We start from the raw sequence: 16,594 nt of genomic DNA on the forward strand, positions 1-16,594 counted from the left end.
TACTATATAGACAGAACAAAGGATTTTAGGAAAACAAAACAACTTTTCTCCACAACACAAGGGCAACGCCATTTCCAAAGCAGGGATAGCCAGATGGATCGTTAAATGTATTCAAATTTGCTATCAAAAAGCTAAACGCACATTAACGATTCCCCCACGAGCCCACTCCACACGAAAGTTAGGGGCGTCCATGGCTTTCCTAGGAAACATTCCTTTACAGGAAATATGTAGAGCAGCCACATGGTCCACTATACATACATACATTTACCAAACACTACTGTGTAGATGTACACTCAAAACAGCAGGCAGCTGTAGGACAGGCTGTTCTCAAAACTCTTTTTCAGACTGCTGCAGCTGGCACGGGCAGCCGCCGCTAATGGAGGGACTGCTATATAATCTATGCACAGATATGAATTCAGCAGCCCACATGCCTTGAACTGAATATGCTACTTACCAGTATGCATCTGTTCTTGGCATGTAGGGCTGCTGACATTCATATCGCCCACCCTCCTCCCCGGCGCCTGTAGCGGCTGCAGCACTCAGAATTACTGTATAGCATGGTCATCACTTACTGTATCTACTCCATCACTGCCACAATGGCGAAAAACAATCTGAGGATGGAGAGGATGCCCATGCGCACTGTAGTCCAGGGGAGGAGCCACCTATCGTGATACTTCGAAGACTCTTCCAGGACAACAATGTGCAATCATCCGGACCCAACACTAGGCGGCGATCTATGCACAGATATGAATGTCAGCAGCCCTACATGCCAAGAACAGATGCATACTGGTAAGTAGCATATTCAATACGAGCTGCTGAGACAGATAGAACAGGCCCGGGACTTTTTGTAAACAGACCTGCCTATCGGGTCTAGAGTTCACAGGATTCAAAGGGGCTTCCATTCCCTAGCTTAGAATTGAACAGACTGCCGCTTTTTGCTTCTTTTGTGTGTGTATGTGGGGATACAGTGTTTACCTTGATTCCCCCCGTCTTAGATTGATGCCAGCCATACCACAGGGTAGTACCACTCAGAGTAGCAACATAAACTCGGCAGCAGGCCTCTTCCTCGCGGAAGTAGTGTCAGCTCCACGTAAAGGCAAGCAGTCGGTCTATTTTCTTGGTAAGTGTAACTTTCAGACTGCATGCCTCCACTTTACCACAGCTATACAGTTACTTTTATTATTCCACTCGAACTGTTCCAGGAAAGTCGAAATGTATTTAGTGCAGGCATGTCCAATCTATGACCATTTGACACCCCAGTTTTTAGTTTAGACTCGACCTCTTATGCTTCTAGTTGCTCAGTGAAATCAACTCTATATATTAAATAATATTTTCTATTTTTACCCCCAGTTCTGTCACGTACCATCACAAATTGTTAACCTTGGTACTAAGTGTAATTTTACTCCCAAGGATACTTGTGTTTTGTGGTGTACAGTTAATATAAATTTCTGTTTCTGAGTCTCTCCTTATAGCACCTCTGTTTTTAGATCTGGCATTAGTCATGACTTTTAAAACAAGCATTGGTATAACCAATAGGTCTCGCCTTTGAGACCTTATAAGTGTTTAGCCATGCAACACTTGATGTTGTTGCACCAAGGATATTGTGCTGGAAAACGAAACACTTATAAGGTCCCAAAGGCGAGACTTGTCTGTTTTCTTGTGCCTCGTTTACCGAGGCACAAGATGGCTGCCAACACTTCCTGGTTTGGAGTGTTGACAGCCAATTAGCATAAAGCTCGTGGCCGGAAGGGTGCGCGGATCCACCGCGGCCATAGATATCGAAACTTTTGTTTTTGAATTTTCTCAGCAACTACTGAACGGATTTACACCATTTAAAAAAGTCTCTTTTTGAACCAAGGGCTACCATTTTGCCAAATTTTGTGTAATTCCGTTCAGCAATTCGGGCTGTAGTCGTGTCTAAAATTTCCTTTGGGAAAAACCATGGAGAAAACACATTTTTAGACCCCCTTTTTTCTCGGCCCCCGTTTGCCGAATCACCCCAAAACTTTCAAGATAGGAGCTGACCGTAACGTGCCATAAGTCTTGAAAATTTCGCGAAGATTCCTCAACCGGTGCCAAAGTTATTGCGAAAACAACAAATGAGTTTCCTATGGAAACTAGGTCCTTACTATAACTACCTACTGGCGACTTCCAGTAGGTAATACATATAAAAAAGTGCAGATGATACCTATATGAGGTATCACTATGTCAGGTATTTGTGCACCAAATTTCAAGAGCAGAGCCTTTGCAATATTGTCACAAGGTCAGGACACAGGTTATAAAAACCATTTGGCCCTATTGTGGACAAACACACCCGCAGTGAAATTTAACGTTGAAGGTGACATCATTTGTGGCCTGCATATGACTAGGAAGAATCTGACTTTCCGCCTGCCGTGCCTACTCTGACATTGTGATAAGGTTGTTTTATGTATTCATCCAAAATTTGTCAGAAAATGTCATCTTTGTACAACAGTCTATCGGTGTAACTTTCCTTATCTGATAGACATCTAGCCGCAGATTCCTTAACTTAGAATATCCCCTGGTGTCAGACTGGATCCGGAAAACTTTCCGCAGCAGCACCTCTGCGTGCAGGGGGTGGCGCCGCATAGCTCTACCCTGACGTCGTCCACGGACGGGACGTCAGCGGAGCCATATATGCCCCTCCCAGCGCATGGACATCCGTTTTCGTTGGAGAAACTTTTCCACGCCACAACATGGAGCCCACCACCAAAAACTGTGAGAGTATGGGTACAGTGTGCAAAAATAATGAAAAAAGAAAAATAAATTAAATGGTGAAAAACAGCTCCATAAAGGACAGTGCCGGGCACTGTATCTTGAAAACTAGTGAAGGTAAAGAACAGAGCACCGCTCTAAGAAACAGTAACACTCTCAATGTTTGGGAATTACACACCAAGCAATCACTTCTGTCTCACAACTTGGGGCAGCACCCTCCCCTCTCGACTGCCCTCACAACTCAAGAGGAGCATCGTCATCGCGCATCTTTTCTGCAAACCTTTTCTTCGAACCCAACTCCCTGCATCAATTAACAGAGCCCTCTCGTAATAGCTCTTTCGAATATCCCATTCGCAAGACCAGTCTCCCATTTCTACATCAGGAGGGCAGACAGCCCATTATGTCTACCCGGTCCCTTGTCACTCTTTCTTCGCCACTCACTGCTCACGTACACAGCCAATCCAAGACCAGGAAGTGGGCCAGAATCACCCAGTCACCAGTACTGTGTAGAAAAAAAACCTTTACATCTTTCTTCCACTTGAGTGGAGATCTGCGGTGGTCTGATTTTGGGAATCTTGCTCGGCGACAATAAGAATAACTCATAGCTGACCTGTATCAAGCTTTTTTTTGTGTCGAAACACTCCACTTGCCGCATTTAATCTGGCGGGATGATCGCTGCACAACTCGTAGTATAGTACTTCACAGAATTAAAGGATGATCAAGTCAAAAAGGTGAGTTGTGTGCCGTATTTTGTATTCAAGAATAGGCACAGCATAAAAATACCTCCATTACTGTTTAGTAGTTGTTTGAATGAGATAAAAACACCAATTGCGCTTTCGCAGCAGTCGGGCAACAACACAGTGGACTCTACATCTTGAATTGTACAACGACAGGTATGAGTGCTTTTAGGCCTTTTATTTTTCCATTGAAAGCTGGATGTGGAAGGTCTTTCTGCTGCTGACGGCAGGCTTTTGTCTGCCTGTTGGCTCTACTTGGAACTGTACGCACTACCGTATTAATCGACATTGAAGACTTCAAACACACCAATGGCCACCAAAAATATGCTCTAGAATTGATAATTACATACAATTTTCTAAGAGGGCTTTCGATACACTAAAATCCTGCAGAACACCCATTTGTCTTCGAAATATGCGTTGCACTTTCCTTAGTGCATAATAATGCTTGTTGGTATCATTCAGCCATTCGCTGTACGTGTGAGACTTAATTTATAAATAGGACCTAGGATACGTTTCCGAGAACACTTCACTCTCCTCTCAAATGACAATGTGCATGTGGTTGCTTAATAACTGAGAAAGCTTGGATGGATATGCTGCCTCGACTATGTGTTGAGGAACAACCTGGAAAATACTTTTAAAGTAAATCATCGTGTTAGCATTTCTCCTACTCACACTATCACGAAAAACGCGGCAACCCCCCACGCTCCGAACTCAAAGCTAAAATATTGCGAATTTACTGCATTGGTTTACAGTTAGTACATACCGATCTATTAATATGTGTTTTAATTAGAATGTCACTCGTTTATACAGTGCTGCTGTAATGTGTAGACGTAGCATACGCACAATATGAACTTGCACAATGGTTTAAGGTATTTTGTGATATTTATACTCCTGTGATAAAAAAATTTCTCGTCACTGCCATTGATTTAAAAAAAAAAAAAAAAAAATCGGTAATGCCTTTAGCTCTGGCTAAACAATTCTAAGGTCCCAAAGGCGAGACCTGTTGGCTATGCCAATGCTTGTTACTCATGTAACCTCTTAGGGAAGCTAGCTATCCAGGAAACATTTGTGACATTAATTGATCAATGATTATTTGATCAATGTATGTTGACATGTTAATCATTAGCCAATAAAGCTTTGTTTTAAACTTTAAGAAATCCAATTAGTAATAATGCCACTTTTCTTGTTTCTGTTTGTAATGCCTGTTTTTCAGTCGCGTAATGCAGCTACTTGGGTGTCTGTTTACACATTGACAAAACGTTATATGGACATTCAAACGGGACGGGTCTGCAGTAGGGCAAAAAAATTAAAACATGAATTTGCTACTTTGAGCTTTTCAAACCGATCTGCCTGAATGAAATGCTGTTTTTAAGTTGATTCACAGCTCTAAACATGTTCGTGCATAAAACTATTAATGTTTCCCTCCTACCTACCTAGGGAGCAGAAGTGTTAAACATTTTAATGAATTTTTATGAAATTCTATTCCCCAGTGCAGATCATTTTAAAAAATAGATTTTGAAGTTGGCAAATATGTTGTGGAGCATTGTAGGCTTCTTGTAAACTTCATAAAACTTCATGGTCCGTATCTAAATCCGTTAATTGAAAATTATTTCTTTCTAAGCTAAAAAAAAGAATAAGGACTGCATGGTATTCAGTTCTAGAATAGTATCAACCTTAAAACTATTGTTACAGTTTAGTAACGTTTTGCTCCTCTCCCAGCCTGCCACAGTGTGGGCAGAGACCCAGGAAGCTAAAATGTGTCCGTGAAATGAGGCCATCAGCATGGAACATTTATTTATTTATATAATTTGTGGAAAGCGCAACTCATGCCGTTAGGCGTCTTGGAGCTATAGGACCTGAAAAAGTTGCAGTGTTAGATGACCTCAACAAGTTTAGCTTGGGCAGGGTGACCTTAAGTCTTCTGAGGGAAAAGCCAGGTCCTTAGGACCTTTCTGGAAGTGAGTAGAGCGGGCGCAACTTTAAGTGCCATTGGGAGGCTGTTGCAGAGCACTGCTGTGGCCGTGGAGAAGCTCTTTCCTCCCCAGTTGGTTCTCCTAAAGGAGGTAACAATCAAATTCATTGCGTAGCCAGAGCGTAGTGTCCTGGCTGGGATGAACCATTTGAGTCTCTCTCTAAAATGATCCGGCCCCAGTCCATGTAGCGCCTTGTAAGCCAGGCAAAGAGCCTTAAATTTGCAGCGTTGTTTGACCGGAAGCTAGTGCAGTTTCATGATGGCTTCTCTTGCTGATTCGTAATTGGGAATTTTGAGAAGGAAGCGAGCAGCAGCGTTTTGCAGGGTCTGGAGCTTCTTTTCAAGGCCAGCTGCAAGAGTGAGATAGAGGCTATTACAGTAATCTATCTTCGTAAAAACCAATGCGCTAACGGCCTTTCTCAGGAGTTCCGGGGGCAGAAATCTTTCAATCTTTTTTTATAAGCTTTAGCGACAAGAAGGAGACTGATGTGATTTTGTTGTCCTGATCCCTGAACTTCAGTTCTTTATCTATCAACACGCCCAGGTTTTTGACTTTCTTTACTGGTTCGGGGAGTGAGTGCAGTTCGGGTGGCCACCATTCTGGCGTCCAGAGTGAGGGGTTGTTACCAACGAGGATGACCTCAGTTTTGGTGGAATTTAGTTAGAGGTAGTTGTAATCCATCCACTTACGTACATTGGTCATACAGTTTTTGAGTGCCATACCCAAGTTGTTTTCGGGTTTTGCCAACGACATCACAATTTGGGTGTCATCGACGAAGGACGTCGGGTGAAAGCGTGCACTTTTCATAATTGTTGCAAGTGGAGCCAAGTTAAGGTTAAAAAGTGTTGGGCTCAGGGCTGACCCCTGAGGGACTCCGCAGGGTAAGGAGGAAAGGCTTAGATGTATAATTGCCCATTGAGACCGTATGCTGCTTGCCAGGAAGGATTTGAGGAGATCTAGTGCTGCATCCTCAATCCCGAGGCTACGCATACGGTCCACTACGATATTGTGGCTAACCATATCAAAGGCCGCAGAAAGATCCAACAGGATAAGTGCCACGGTCCCTCCCCTGCCCAGCACTTCCCGAATCTCCTCAGTGGCTGTTACCAAAGCTGACTCAGTGCTTCGTTTTTTTCTGAAACCGTGTTAATTATCATCCAAAAGTTGATTTTCCTCTAAGTACTCAGAAGGTTTCTGATTCATAACTTTCTCCGCCAGCTTGGCAGCAAAAGGGAGCCTTGAGATCGGGCGGTAGTTATTAGGATCCAATGCATTCAGGTTGTCCTTCTTTATCAGAGGTAGAATGGAGGCTTGTTTCCAGTGTGTTGGGAAGGTTCTTCCCGCCAGTATGGAATTCAATCTATGGCCAAGGTATTGTGCCACTTGGGCAGGAATCATGTGCATTACCTTAGGGGGAAAGGGGTCTTGTGGTGCCCCAGATTTAATGAGTGGAATGAGTTTTGCTAATTGCTCCTATGAGAGAGCCTTAAATGTGGAGAGGCGGCTAACATCATTGGGGCATGCTCCCCAGTTTCACCATATACTCTTTTAGCTGAGAGGCTGGGAAAGATGTTTGCAACCTTTTCCTGGAATAAAGATGCTATTGTGTTGCAAAAATGTTGATTTATTACTGCGTGGTTTGGACTGGTAGGTATGATCAGTTTGTTTATGACATGGAAAAGGGTTTTATTTGCGTTGCAGTCTGCTTTGATCTGTTCGGAGTAGTAGGAGGTTTTTGCTGCTACGATAATTTTTATGTTCTGCTAGTTTTTGTACCTAATTTTCTCTTCTACATCATACTTTTTTCTCCATCTTTGTTCTTGCCTTCGACAGTCCTGTCTTGATCTCCTAATATTTTCATTATACCATGGTTGGGATACTTTTTTGACTGCCGTTTTATGGCTCAGTGGTGCCACTATGCCCAAGGCTGAATTTAGCCAGATAGAAAAGTTTTCCACTCTTTGTTCCAGGTCCTCTGCAAGTTCCCAGGGGAAAGGGCATCTCTCAGTTCTGCCTCCCGAATTTTGTGCCAGGGTCTGCTTGCGGATTTTTGGATTGTGTTTCTGTGCAACTTGCAGTTCTCTGACAGAATCTGCCAGTTGACGGCCCAGTGGTCGGACCAGGTGAGAGGGAGAGAAGAGAGTAGGATAGTAGCCTTATAGTTTGAAAAAATTCCATCAAGCATATGTCCTGCTATGTGTGTCGGACCTTTCGTGATTAGGGATAGCCCGAAAGTGATCATGAATTCGATAAATGGGAGTCTGGGTGTAATTCCTTTTCCAAATGAAAGTTAATATCTCCCAGTACCAGGTAGTTGGCATTGGTAATGGTGGATTCTATTGGCGGGCTAAGCTGGTCTATGAAGCAACCACTTGGTCCAGGTGGCCGGTATATCAGCAGGCCCTTAATGGCTTGTAAACCTGGCGCTTGCACAGAAGAGGTTATAGCCTCGAACCCAGTTGTGGTGAGAGGTTTGAAGGTCATTTTGAAGTGATCCCTGTACAATATTGCCAGCCCACCTCCTTATTTAAATTTTCTGTCAAGCCTGTAGATAGAGTAGCCTGGGGGGGGTGGTTGCGAACATTTCAGGACCTGAGTTAGGGTCTCCCCAGGTTTCTGTTACGAATGTCACGTCCGCATGCTGGTTTATGATCAGGTCGGAAAATTCCTGATGATGTTTCACTAAAGACCTTGTATTCACTAGCATACAGGTAATGCTTGTGTTTTTGGGATCCCTACTCTTTCGGTTGAACTGTTCAGCTACCCCTTAGCCCCTGACATGCGCTTCCAGTTTGTCCCGGATGAGCCAGAATTTGAGGGGCACGAGTTAGGCAGGGGTGACTGGGCGGGAATGCAGTGCAGAGTGTCTGCAATGCTGTCAGCTGGTGGTCTTAAGGATAACAAGGCATTGCGTGAGTAGCTGATGGTCTCCCTTTGTTTTTGGCCAAACGGACCAGGGGGGCTGGCGCTGGGCGCGGTCCAGGTGCGGACGGGCTCAGTCGAGCTTGCCTTTGGTGCGCCCCTGCGCATTAGCGCCATGTTGGCCTTTTATGGCTAAGACCCCGCGTCAGTTTGACAGAGACTAGACCGTCTCACTTCAAAGATGGCTGTGCGAGGCTGGCCCGGCTGAAGTGAGTGCGGGTCACCCCTGCCGAGGGGACCTCCCACCACTAGGATCGGGGTGGATTTGTGGAATGGTGTCAGCGAGTCACAGTGCGGTGCAGGTAAGCCCGTTTTACATTAAAAAACAGAAATAGCAGCTTCCCTCTACTCAATCAGCACTGGTTGCGCTGGTGGACCGGGGAAGTATTTAGAAAGGAGAGACTTAAAACATTAAAAGAGAGATTGAGAACCATTTAAAGTAAGTTAAGAAGTCGGTGGTGAAGCGGTGATAAAAACTGTGTGCAGGCGGCGCAGTGCGCTTACTTCTGGGCAGTTTCCGGCACCTTCGCTGGATGGGTAACTAATGTGGCAGCATTATCATTGTGCAGACCAGTTTATAGTGTCCTCCACAAACAATAGTCTCTCTGCAGTCTGCTGGTCCCACACATGCCAAGGACATACATTTCACACACTTAACTCCCCTCCGTAAATTAAGGATCTCAGTTAAGCCAGACTATCTTAAATACAAGAAACTTCTAAGAAGGCCTGCACGTTTGACTCTAATTGCTTGCCAGCTATTGACAATTAGCTTATAACCTGGTATCGGAGCATGTATACACCCTTTAAAACTGCAAATTTGGCCTCTGCCCCAGAACAATACACAAAGTCAGGAGTACTTCTGATGTACTCGCAGAGTCCCTTGTGGAATAACAACAGACAGGATAGAAAAAGAAACACCGCAGCGTTTTAATCCTTCTCTGTGAAGAAAGTACAGAAACGTTTGTACAGCTTTATCTCGTTTTAAAAAGCATTTCTTGTCAGTTTTTGGTTATATGAGATTGCCCCTTACATACTATAGCTATTTACAATATGTCATTGTATTCTGGTTCTGTTCAGATGTGTATTCTGGTTCTGTTCAGATGTGAATTGCCCTAACACAAAATTTTGGTGCAGATGCACTATGAAAAATTCTTAAAATAAACAAATGATAATGTAGGATACAACTGAAAATGAAATCATCAAGCAAATATTCCCATTAGTTGGCTTCTCAAGTGGAGAACCGCTGACCAAATCTTAAGTCACTTACTTTTATGTGGCTTCCTAATGTAGTGATTAGTAGTGTCTTCAAGGATGTCAGTTTCCTTTCGACTGACCTACATGACCATAGCCAACTTGCTATCCAAGTAGCTAATTGGAGCCTTTGAAGGTAGTAGCAAAAACCTGACTAAACTGGTGCAACAACTGGCCCTTTTCTTTGTAATTTGATTCTCCAGGCATCCATAAAGAGTAGAATATGTCTGCAGATGTGCTGGATGACCATTTTAGTAATGTTTATTTATTTTTCATTTTACAACTAAAGTATGTAAGAGGCACCGTTTGTTTGGTTTAAAAAAGCAAGTCCAAATTAACGAGGCGACTGTGGGAAAACACTTTTTGAAGCCTAAAAATGCGGGGAATGTGTAGCCACTGATAGGCTGGGCACATACTGAGCTAATTGACGGCACCTTAAAGGAAATCTTGCGGCTACCAGCCTTACCATCATGTAGTGCAGTTAGTGAGGCTGTTTGCTGGAAGAAAATACATTGGGATGGTCACTGCCTTTAGAGTATTTGCCAAAGCCTTTGAATAAAGGAGCATTGTTTATGGAGTGGGAGACAATACTCCTAACATAGAAATAAGATTACAGGTAATTTAACTTTTCCTTCTGTGTCATGAGATTCTCTCTGATGTTCATAAACAGAATAGAGTCGAAAACCACTGGAGGGTTCGTTTCTAAGCAAATACATGGTGCAAGGGGCTTTCTTTATCAAAGCATTTGTTCTGTAGTCAGTTTCAATGCAATAATGTTAGGTTAATGTTTGCACAGATCTCCAGGCTCGTGCTTTGCAAAAATATGGAATTGGCACATTTGACATCAATAAGCAGTAGCTGCTTTTCCACCTGTTGAATGAGCCGTAGACTTGTTCGAAAGGGACTCCTAGCCGTTTGATAACAAGCAATTTATATAAGAAACAGTATTTTTAGCTTTGATGTGTGTTGATAAAGGCCGGTCCCATATGGACCATATGATAATATACAAGTTGTTTGATCTGTCTAAAGGTTTTGGTCTTATTCAATTTGTATTTCAGCACCCTTTTCACTTCTAGAGTATGAAGTGACGTTTCTGCCGAAGTTGAATGATACATGATAAATAAAATTGTAAGTGACATTGATCTATAGGAAAATCTGAAATTAGATCTTAAGGACACTTTGCTACAGGAGAAAACCAAATAAGGTTCCAGAAAAAAGTCACCCTTCTGACCGATGTTCTAGGCTCAAGAAAAACAACTTTTGATGAAAAATATTCAGCGCTGCTTCATGAATGAGTTCTAAAAAGGGACCCATTAGTTTGAAAAGGTCAATTTTAAGTGCACAAAGGGAGTAAGACCTACTAATTTGGGGTGGAAGGGAGCTTTTCTCAGCGCTTTTAGAAAATCCTAATCACTGGGACTGTGAAAAAGGTGTTACAGAGAATTTTCCTATTAGCAGTGGTGACAGCTAAATGTAGTTTAAAATGAAAGAACTTATTGCCAGAGTTTGCCAAGTAAAGAAAATAAGATAATCTATTTTAGACACGTTTTCGGGTCCACCTGTCTCTGAAGGCACCATGCACAGAAACATTTCCACATGCTGGCATGTAATGAACGGGTGTCGTTTTTTGTGCTTATTTCAGGATTTTCATGCAGTACTCTGTCCACGGATAATGCACTTGTGGAGTTGCTCTACTGTTTATGAATTTAGAGCGAATAACCATGACTTCTAATTATGATTCCCTCTCTTCACTCAGCTGAGTAAAGGGGGTTCTAATGGAATACAATTGTATATCAACTTTAAATGGGATAAACGTTTACTTAGGCTTAGTTTTATGTTTTACAGTAAAAATAAATGTTTATAATCATTTAGGGTTTCTGTGTTGGGTTACTTCTGATTTTCTCTTCAGTTGTTTTATTCGCCCTTTTATTTTCTGACCTTACTGGCTAACAGTTATTTACGATCTTTACATACAGTGCAACCAAACACTTAAAAATTCTGAAGTGCATTACGTATGTTCCACAATTTCTTGATGTGTTTGCTTACAGACTTATTCAACACTAAGTTTCCAAATGGGTATAGTGAATTTATTACATAAAAGTAAAAATTGCCAAACCGGGTGCTCTCCTAACCTTTCTACAGTTATTCTTCATCGGAAACATTAATGTAGCATTCCGCTTTTGAAATTTATTGCATATAGTTTGACATTATCAAATAAATTGCATTGATTGTGATTCAAAAGTGGTTCATGCTCCTTTAAGAGATAATTAAATCCGTTCCTTCTCAAAGATAGTATTACATGACACAACATGCAATTTTGTCAATCTCTGAAAGGCTCCACACTACAGAAGATAAAATGGCTTCTCATTTTTCTTCTGCAGTGGGTCTGTCTTGCAAAGGTGAGATGCTACATGTTCATCTTAAGATGACCAGATACATTAACCATGTCACCTTTCCTATTGTATTGCCTTTCTTTACAATGTAAAGAAAACCTAGTGGTTTTTTTTTTTTAAGGAATAAAAGGTAAAGATAAGACAATGTGATATTTTATCTAGGGGATGCATCTCTACAAGGGATCGGAGGAGTCCGAAAACCTGTAAAATATTGGTTTATTTTTTAAACAGTTAGTGTAATATTGCGACAATGAAGTAGATTGGGTAAAATAGTCGTATCTTCAGTTCTTGGAAGAATGTTCCTTGATATACTGCCAGAAGGTGTAATAAGATGGAAATGAAACGTGACTGTATGAAAGTTGTCCGCACATCATTAGCAGTGTTATAGGCATTGAACCTAATCACTGCAGATAGTAACATTTTCCTGCTCTGCCTTGGTTGTTTAGCTCAGCTCTTTGATCAGGTGCTCCCTTACTTAATCGCTCGCCCTCTAAAGCACTTTAGCACCTTTACAGAGTGCTGATTCAGTGATTAACAACTTGATCACAAAAGTGTCTTTCTTTTTCAGGTATACTGCCAATTGTTTAGCTTTGGTAACCTGTATGAGTGATGGACATAAAAAAACTTTTCTGAAGAAAATATTGAGCCCAGAGGAACTGATAAATTTCAGGCTGAAGTAAGTGTAAAAAAATAGATCATGTGTATCATTGATTAATTAAGCTTGTTCCCTTGCATCAAGATAACAGTTTTACTGATGTTTTGCTAGGACACTAGAAGAGATGCAAATGCAGAATGTGGAGAAGGCTCTTGTTTTGGCCAATCCAGACACACTGGTCTGGCAAAGAGAGAAAGGTCTGCAGTACACACAAGGCCAGATTGTCTCTGGCGATCTGTCTGAGAAGGTAGTAGCAGTGTGTGGAGTTGTGCTTCCAAAGCATGGAATGTCACCAAAGGATCAGGTAGGTTAAGACATTGAAGAAGGACCTGATTACCTTGACTAAGTTCCTGTTTTTTCCTGCACTCTAAAAATGTTTACAGTTGCTTGCAAATTCCAAAAGCTTTTTAATTGTGTAAATAAAATTTAAATTATTGATAATCCACCCTAGACATTCTCAGTTTTTCACAAAACTGGTTCAATATCAACATAATTCTATCTGTAGTTTCTTCCTCCTCTTTCCTAAGACCATGGTAATAGTGTTTAGACTGTCAAAATCATCCCAATGCGTTTCGTCCTACTTTGCATGGATTTCTGTGATTCAATACATTTTTCTTCAGTATTGGTAACAGAGTATTTACTATCAAAGACAAACTACTCTCCCTGAGCCCCCACACATCTGAGATCTGCCACATTAAGAAAACCATTAGAATGAAAAGTGTTGTAAACATGTAGGGGAGCAAATGCGCCTCCCGAAGCACTATGGAGATATCTAACCCTGTGTTAATAAATTTGCTTGCTGGCCCTCATAATTGAGGATTATCTGGGATGTTTGAAAGTGTCTTTGGGCATGAAAGCAATTAAAAGTAATCTGTGAAACAGTCCAGCAGTTAACTCTATTTGCTAAATTCTCCATTTATATCCCTGAGCTTTTGAGAGACCTCCTACTTTCCCAATATGTTGGTGATATTTTTCCAATATTTCAGAGGTCTTCAAACTGCGGGCGGGCGCCCCTTTGCAGGGCCTTAAGCAGCCAAGAGAAGCATAATGCTTTGTTATGAGTGTTCAAAACATGAGCGGCAGTAATCCACATTGTAATAGCCCATCACTAACCACTTTTGTCATGTATATCCTGACTTGGCGTATGTGTGAAAAGGGGTTACAGAACTGAACTGCAATGTTTAAATATGTTTATACCGATTTAAACATTAGCAATTTAGCAGCATAAGTGTGAAAATATTGAGGGGGGGGGCATGAGTTTTTTAAATTTTTTTATAGGGGGTGCAGCATTAAGAAGTTTGAAGACCACTGCAATATAGTCTGTTTTGCTGCAAATAGTTGGGTGAATACCTTCTTCGATCCCTTCTCTAATCCCCATTTCATCCTAGTAGCCAACTCCATAAAGCGCTTGAACTGAGTTCAGTACTTTAAAGCCCATAATTTTATGTATGTGTACGAGTACTTCTTCGCAAAAGCTTCTGATTCTGTTGCAGTGCCTTAGAATATGCAGTAATGTTGCTGTTTCCTTGCACCGTCTCTGCATGATGTTTGTAATCCATCCTACATAATAACCTCAGCAGTTTCAGGCTCAATTTGATTCAGTCTATGTTTTACTATCCCCTGAGTTGAGTTGTGGAGAATGTCTGTGCAATCTTAGTGTGATACCGAATTCTCCGTCCCAGTATTCCAAAAAACTCCACCTCTATATCTCATAGGCTGGCTTTAATATCTGCTATCATCAGTCCGTGTCGTCATGAATTTCTCTATCTGTGCTGCCTCCCTGGTTGCTCCCTCGTTGACTGCACCCTCTTTGATTGAGGGCCCAGTTTCTTTCCACCCCCTACCCACCTTTTTCACCGACCTGCCCATTAGAATCTGCAAGTTTGCCACACCTGCTTGGTTCCCACATGTGGAATACCTCTCTATCCATCTCTGGTGAAAAATCTGTGTTCCGAAAGAGTGGCTTGAAGGGGGCCAGGTAGGTCGTAAACCCTTCTCTGGTGCTTTTCTCATTCCAGACATTCAGCTTTGCATTCATGACCACAGATCTAGAGACTGTGTATCTGCTTATCCCTCTGTCTTATCTACTGGAATTCCTACCAAGTCTGGCCTGTATTCCAAGAAGCACCACTGATATTCCGTCTTATCCCTAGACCATTCCCACATACAACTGAGCTGAGCTACCCTACAGTATACAATGTAGCCAGACCCCTCGGCTCCCCTCCTTAATTTTCAGTTGACTTTGCTTGAGGCTTAGCCCTGATCTTTTCCACCCATCTATGAAGTTGATAAACCTATTTGTAGGAATTTCTAACTGCGTCAGCTGTCCTCATGAAATTATGTATTTTATCCTTTGTATATAATAGCAGCTGCTTTAGTTTTTGTCATTTTGACCATATGCAATTTGCATTTTATTTAAACAAAGATGGCAACAAATAACTTATGTTAATTGGGAATCATATTTTCTGTAATTCAGTGTTGCATTACTAAGAGGATTTTATTTTCCACTTTTGTTTGGGCTAACTACTTTTTTTGCAGCATGGCTCTTTTCCAGATTCACATGCTGTTATTCTGCCATCTAGTGGTTGGGTCGGGAATTCTCCACTTTTTGTTAGTCCTTCAACTTTTTTTTTTCTTTTCTCCCATAGCAAAATATCTTTATTGTGATGTATCAAGGTGCCCGGGGTACTTTCTAGAGGTTTCCTGCCATTTTAAAGGGAATTTTTTTTAAAAAACAATTCTTATTAAGAAAAAAAGCATCGGCTCGGGCATTTCACAGAAATCAGTGGCATGGCAGGCCAAAATCAATATAATGCTTCGCAACTTATGCAGAGTCAAAGGATACATAGTACTTCTCTCACCGGATACCATAACAGCTTCTACAATGATTACATCTTTACATGGTCAATAAACATTTGAAAACAGATGTGTGGTACATGTACTGAGTCGTACTAGTGGTGACTGCCCGGTGAAAGGGTCCCCACAGTCCCACCCAGTGTGTCCATCAGTGCTCGCCTCTCCCTCCTCAGTTCCACCCTAGGAGAAATGCAAATATCACCCCTATATTTATTCCACTTTCCCCATTTGTGGTCCCACTTTTTGGGGAAGCCTCGCCCCTTAAACACCGTTTTTTCGGCCACCATGGCATAGTCCATGTCTGTTGCCCAGTCCCTTCCCCGTGGCAGCACGTCAGCCCCCCACTTCTGGGCAGTGTTGCGTTTGGCTATGGTCCACCCCATGGTTGCCCATGATTGTTCCATCTGCGTGAGATCTGTTGCCACCCAAATATTAAGGAGGTATAGTTTGGGGGAAGGTTGAATGGGTTTTCCACAAGCCGTGGTAAGTTGCCGGGTGACATCCGTCCAATATTTTTGGATGTGGGGGCAGTCCCAGATTATGTGCGTGAATGTACCAGTCTGGTTGCATCGTCATAGAAAGAGCGGGTCCGGCCTCCTACCCAACCTAAAAAACAACTTTGCATCAAAATAAACCCTGTAGCGCACCTTAAGCTGAACCAGTCGAAGTCTCAAAGGAATCGCCACCTCCCTGGGGGAAGCAAGCGCCTCCCTCCAGTAGTACTCGTCTTCCATCTCCCCCAAGTCACGCTCCCAGCTCTCCCGTAATTTCAACATTGGGTCCATCCGATTATTCACTATTTTTTTTGTGTGTGCGGGAGATGGCTTTGCGGTCCATGGGATCTAACAATAGTCGATCTTCCAGTGGGGAGGAGTCTGGAAGGGGGGTATTGCCGGGGAGGGCTGAATCAATGGCGTAGCTAATTTGTATATACCTAAAAGTCTCAGAGGGTGCAAGGTGGTATTTTTGAAGGTCTGCGAACGTGGCCTTTTTCCCTTTCACCCACAAGTCCCCCTCCCTAGAAATCCCAATCAGGTTCCACTTGTCAAACCCTGGATATGCGCTAAGGTGACC

The 16,594-nt window shown here is 42.3% G+C and overlaps 1 protein-coding gene across 1 annotated transcript in view; it reads left to right on the top strand.

Annotated features, from left to right (window-relative positions):
• The window catches only part of MDN1 (midasin AAA ATPase 1), a 2,002,810-nt gene that overhangs the window by 58,058 nt on the left and 1,928,158 nt on the right, over positions 1 to 16,594 (top strand). The window contains exons 4-5 of the mRNA XM_085611158.1: positions 12,578 to 12,685; positions 12,776 to 12,968. Coding sequence (XP_085467284.1) covers positions 12,578 to 12,685; positions 12,776 to 12,968 — 301 coding nt within the window. The remainder of the gene's footprint in view (positions 1 to 12,577; positions 12,686 to 12,775; positions 12,969 to 16,594) is intronic.

This window comes from Triturus cristatus, chromosome 6 (assembly GCF_964204655.1).
Source record: "Triturus cristatus chromosome 6, aTriCri1.1, whole genome shotgun sequence".
NCBI classification, from domain to species: Eukaryota; Metazoa; Chordata; class Amphibia; order Caudata; family Salamandridae; genus Triturus; species Triturus cristatus.